At 43.1% G+C, this 6,000-nt stretch overlaps 1 protein-coding gene across 5 annotated transcripts in view; it reads left to right on the top strand.

Annotated features, from left to right (window-relative positions):
* DLC1 (DLC1 Rho GTPase activating protein) overlaps nucleotides 1-6,000 on the top strand; it is a 568,238-nt gene that overhangs the window by 519,866 nt on the left and 42,372 nt on the right. For all 5 annotated transcript variants that reach the window (XM_019526003.1, XM_019526002.1, XM_019526005.1 and 2 more), the window contains one exon: nucleotides 3,398-3,469. In XM_019526003.1, coding sequence (XP_019381548.1) covers nucleotides 3,398-3,469 — 72 coding nt within the window. The remainder of the gene's footprint in view (nucleotides 1-3,397; nucleotides 3,470-6,000) is intronic.

The following is a 6,000-nucleotide window of genomic DNA, read 5'->3' as shown; positions in this document are numbered from 1 at the left end:
CAAAAAAAAAACTTTTTTTTTTTTTTTTTTTAACCCTGCAGTAACTCTGGAAGCTCATCATATATGAAATCATTTGGCATTTTGGGTACCATGACATTTGAGTTTGTGGTGTGCATGTGTTTGTGGCGATGTTGTCTATAAAGTGTGCCACAGTTACAAGATATACCCTATTAAATGTGGCATTGTTTTAAATCCACTGGTAGCAGTCCTATATGCAGTATTTTGTATTAAACTTAAGGCATGTGCTCAGTGAAATAAATGGGAATGGTACAGGTTCAAAGTAGGTGGCAACATTGTCTAATTGGTTGTATTTAATTAAGCCTTTTTGTTCTGGTCCATCAAGAACACTGAATGTAGTTGAGGCTGGATAAACATTAAGAATTTCTGATCTGCTCACCACCTGTTTGATCAAGTAAAAAGTTAAAGAGCTAGCACATTATATGTATTAACAGAGCTGTTGAGCACTGCACAACTGCAGGAATAAGAAAGTTATTTTCCTTTTGTAAGTAAGCTTCTAATTCTTACTTCTGTATTAACTAGCATTATTAAAAGCTAAAGCAAGGGCAATACTGTTCTTTATGTCCCTGGATCTGCAATACTCACAAGCAGAGCTTTAAAAAGGCAAATAACTTATCTTTGTATGTTATCTTCAACATCAAAGCAAGTGACTTTTAACGTTTTTTTTCCACTTGCCTAATTTAATCAGTATGAGGTGAATCCCTTGGTAAAAATGGACCAATGACAAGAAAAAATGCCACAATAAATGGCCACTATGCTACATTTTAAGTTTGTTTAATGTGAATAACCAGATTTGGTTTCTGCTTCTTTGGCTGTTTTGCCAGGAAGCTGCAACAGTTTGTTATGAACATATATGTGTGCTATCAATACTATCTCTTTAGTTTTTGGAACAAACTATTACTTCTAGATCAAATATAAGCAGAATGCTTAACTATTTTCACAACTTTATTTTCTTCTCAAAGTGATATATAATATAGCTGCTGCCCATTGAAATTAAAATCTAGCTCAATACAGTTTTGGTTTACACCATAACTGCTCTTCTAGAGCTGCACTTAATAATCATTATGTTTTGGTTTGTGACCTAATGAAATATCAATTTCTGCATTTCTTATAGCGTAAAAACACAAACTAATTAGATAATATTATATTTCCAAGAAAATGGTGTGTAATCAATGGATACATTTCTTTTCTCCCAAGTGCCGTGTGCATGATTGGGAATTCTTTAATTTTGCCAGTGGTGGGTAAGCAAAAATTATTTGGAGAAAATACTGCATACGTAAGCCACGTAATTTGTAGGTGCCCTGTGGACCTCCAGTGCTGCTTGCTTCTGACTAGGTAGTAAATACATGCTTGAGTGAGCTGTAACACAATGTTTCAGTTGTTCATAGCCTTGGTGTCTATCAGTACTATCTACATGTTAAAGCACAGGGTATTACAAGCTTTATTAGGTAGCTCTGTCAAGAGAAAACAGTTGTGCCAAGAGATTACATGATTTATTGAAAGAATACTGTTTGCTTCAATTGCAGCACCAGTTTCTCCGGGTAGACTAGTCTATTATAGCAGCAGCTGTCATGTACATTTATAATATTGTAACACTGAGCATTTTGTAACTGAGATGAGCATTACTGAAGTTCCAGTATCAATAATGTATGGGTCACAAAAGAAAAAACAAATCAAACTTGAAACAACAAAACCTAGAAAATAAGAGCTTGCTATTTCATCAGCAGGGCTTCTGGTTTTCCCTGATTAAAAAAAAATCACAAATTCTCTGATTTAAAAACCCCAAAATCCATGATTAAAATAAAACAGCACTGTATGTATCAATTGAGCACAATGTTTTATTGATTTATATACTGTTTTAAAGCAAATTGGAAGTCTACCACTGCCTCAATCATTGCAGTAAAATAAATTCTAAGTACCTATAAATTTTGGTATTTGATTTTGGGTTTTTTATCATGGAAAAACAGAGCTCCCCTTACCCCCTTAGCTCACCAGGATGCAGGTTCAGGCCTCTTACTGCCCACCCACAGCCCCCTGGGCACTGCTGGTGCCCCTCACTCCCTACCCACATCCCCGTGCCCCCACAGCCCTGCTGGAGGGGGCCACCAGCTACCAGGGCTACAGGGCCAGGCACCCAGGTCCACAGCCCTATGCCCTCCACAGCACTGCATAGACCCTGGCGGCCACCCACAGCAGGTGATTGCTGCTGCGGCCCGAGTGTGGAGCCTGGCTCTCCCTCCCCCACGGGCAGCAAGGCCGGAGCAGAGCCCGTGGTGGGCTGCCTGTTGTGGGCTCAGGCAGGAGAGAGGGGCTGGCACCCCACCTCTGCACACACTCCCAGGGACACGTGCCCTCCAGATCTGGAGGGCACAGGGCTGGGTTGGGCTGGCCACTGGGGGTTTAGGCTCCCTGCCTTGCTGCCCTCCCCAGGGCCTCAGCCTGGCAGACAGGACCCAACGTGGCAGGGCAGAGTGGGGCCGGGTGGGGAAGCTCATTGCAGCCACTGTGCTGGCAACGTGCCCGCTGCCCACCTTGGAGAAGTGGGGGCACCGGCACGGAGTTGTGCCCCTCGCTGCTTCAGGGTGGGCAGGGGGCACTTTGCCAGGGCAGGGCAGGGCTCTCAGCAGCTGCAACGAGCTTCCCTGCCCGGCCTGCTCCACCCTGCACTGGATCCCACCTGCCGGGCTGTCGAGACCCTGGGGGAAGGCAGCAGAGTGCAGAGCCCAAGCCCTCAGCAGGCAGCCAGCACCCGGCCCACACAGATCTGGGGGGCACATTCCCCCCACGTCTCCTCAGGAGCACATGTAGCATTAGGGAGCCAGCCCCACCTCCCAGACAAGCCACACACATCCCCGTCCTGCTCCTCTCTGGGGCCCTGCAGTGGCCCCAAGCCCCATGCACTGCCTAGCAGGATGGTGGCCCCAGCCCTGCCCTGCCCTGCCCAACTCCCTCCCTCCCTATGGGGACTTCAGTTTCCCCCCCTTCTCACTTACCTGGAGGAGCTGCTCTCCAGGCTGCCTGGTGGCCATGTGCATATACATGCACCCTGCCTGACCGCCCCCTTCCCACTCCGCCTAGCCCCTTGCAGGCTGAAACTCTGCCAGCCTACAGATAGCTCTTTGCAGAAGAGCAAAATCTGCATATTTTTCTGTTAAAATGAAACATCCGCCCTTTTCTGAGGTAAAAGGGAAAATCCACAGGGGGGGTGTGGGGGGGGTTGTTTTTCCATGGGAAACAGAAACCCTGATCCCTGTTCATCAGGTATATTGCTGCATATTTGCATGCCTGTTTTGTAACCAGAATGGAAGAAAAGGTACAAAAGAACCTTTTTCTTTGCAACTCACTGATCGGAGGGTGCTTTGCTTCTCTTCTCTTACAGAAATAGAGGCCAAGGAAGCGTGTGATTGGCTGCGGGCAGCAGGATTCCCACAGTATGCTCAGCTTTATGAAGGTACGTGGCACATTTGCAGAAGCTAACTTTTCTGCCATTGAATGACTGAATGATTGATTTGCTTATTTATTTACCTGAGTTTTATTATTTAGGCAGTACAAGCATTTCTCAGAAGCAATATTAACCTTTGAACTCCAGCATGATGAAATGTTTTCACAATTTTTAGGGTCTGGATGGTTTCTATGACCCATTACATATGCATGCATACATACAAGTTGATTAATGTACACCCAAACCTACAAAGATGCTCAAATACCATGGTGATTTTTAAATTGTTGCCAATCATAACTCTTGGGGCAGTGCAGGAGCTCCCAGTTTTTTTCAAGGCTTCAGCTTTATGTTAATAACATTCCTATTTGTCATCTCATAGCATCCATATGCCAAAAAAAGTTATAGGAAGGTATACAATTTTCTCTAATGCAGTTAGGAATTAGCAAACTGGCAGCAGACCGAGAACCGGAAACACTGATTCCTTGTCCTAGATCTGATGTTGGTTTAGTGACATGTCCATTGTCTCTGGTTTAGTGACACATGTCAATCCTGTCTCAAAGGATACTGTGAGGACTAGTGAATGATCCTAGACAAATTAAGCATCACTTAGAAGATAAATTGCATTTTCATATGTCAGCAACATTTCTTGTGTTTCACAGAAGATACACTCAAGACCAGGAGATGTTTCTATGCCTGCCCTTCATGGGTGGGAAGCTTTTAAGAGCCAAGTATGACTGTAGATCCATCAACTTCTATTACCCACCTCTATGGAGGTTGCACCAGGGCCCAGCCTACCACTGCCAGTGCAGTTCCTCTGCCCACTTCTTTAGGAGAGGCTTTCTAGTGGAGCCACAGGAAGCAGAGGAGGTATAGGGAACCCCTGTGTCAGTGAGCAAGGACCTGTGCACATGTGGATAGCCCTTGCTTCCCAGGATTGAGGCAGACTTAAACCTGTACTCATTGTGCAGGTCTGAGAGTGAGAATGCCTCAGTCTTCCACACACATATGAAGTAATTTGAAGAGAACTCCTAGCATAGGAGGCCTTTAATGCCCAAGGTTCCCAATGTCAGTGTTTTAGTGAGAGAGATTATTCTGTGTTTCAGTTTTTACAAAGTCCATATTCCAGCAAAACTCTGTTGATTTCATTGCCGATTTGTCCTCATATTTTTAATCTAATGAGGCTGATTTTGATGAATAGACAAAAGTCTTGTTTTTTAAACAGTGATGCAGTAATGTCCTTTGTGTTGTTTGGGTTTTTTGGTTCATAAAAGTGACTTGCATTATAGTGAAGTTATGAAGTGCTGTCATACCTACGATTTCCTCTTCATAAAACAAAAACCCCAGCTGTTAGTTTTAATGCTGCACATAGGCAGTCCATTATTTACAGTGAATAATTGTTGGAGATTGCAGCCAGTGCTATGCATAACCTTGAAAAATGATCTACTTGGGCTTTAATTTGCAGCTGCATTGGCAATGTGAGAAGATAATAGCTCTTGCAAAGGCAGCACTTGGCAATTCTTTTGTGTGCCTGTTTAGAAATTAAATTTCCTTTTATTATGTCTCTTACTCAGTACTGACAACTGAGCCAAGAACACACTTTCTTGGGGAAGGGGGAGGTGGATTGGGGACCATAGTACCATTTGTTGTCAAAATCCCATGGGCGCAGTTGTACACTTGGAAAAGTGTTGATTCTTAGGCACTTGAGTGCTTTGGGGCTTTATGCTTTACTGATGCATAAAATCTCTAGGAAATTGTCTGCACTCAGAAAAAAATCCTTGCTTGTGATTTTCAGAGTCTGTTTGCAGTTGTTTTCCCTACAGAGAAAATAAGGTTTTCTGAAGCTTCTGAGTCCTATTTGACTTCAATAGGACTGCCCAAGCGAAAGCACAATTTTGTCTAATCCGCTGAAAAAAATAGCTGTCCTATATTAAACCAATATATTGCTGTCCTTTTTAAGTTGCTCTGCCAGTGGCTCTGTTGATATCACTGAGATAAGAATCCTTTATACCATGCACTACTGCCGAGTCACCTCATGAAGTGTTAAATAGTCTGAAGTAGGCTTTTTTCAAGTGGACGGTCTAAAGAGATTCCCTCTCAGGGGAGATGGAGCTACTGATGAACACACCAGCAGAATTTTCTAATATTCTGTGCATTTATTTTGGCCCTATGATCATCCTGAATGTGGCTAAAACTACGGAAGACACCATAACTGTTATGGGACATCACATATATTATGGTTCCAACTTAGTCCCCATTAGCAGCACCATTGATTTCAGTGGAATTTAGATCACACCCTTGGCTTTTGGGAATTACTTGGATTTTTCTGCAGAAAAGCCAGTATTGCTTGCAGTTCTCATAAAATGGTATTAGCTGTGTTTTGTTCCTGAAGCAGAAGTGAAGTGAGTAATTAATGTGATAGATAAAAGGTAATATAATCTGCTTGGTCTGCAGTTAGCAGTATTCGATTGGTCCTGTTGATTGTAGCACTTTTAATTCCCTCTTTCCTTATCTTTAGAGATTTAAAATCTTTACAGTGAATT

The sequence above is a fragment of the Gavialis gangeticus genome, unplaced genomic scaffold (genome assembly GCF_001723915.1).
Source record: "Gavialis gangeticus isolate Ggan-Ray unplaced genomic scaffold, GavGan_comp1, whole genome shotgun sequence".
Taxonomy (NCBI): domain Eukaryota; kingdom Metazoa; phylum Chordata; order Crocodylia; family Gavialidae; genus Gavialis; species Gavialis gangeticus.
Note: the sequence above shows the minus strand (reverse complement) of the source record. Positions and strands in the feature narration are given on the sequence as shown.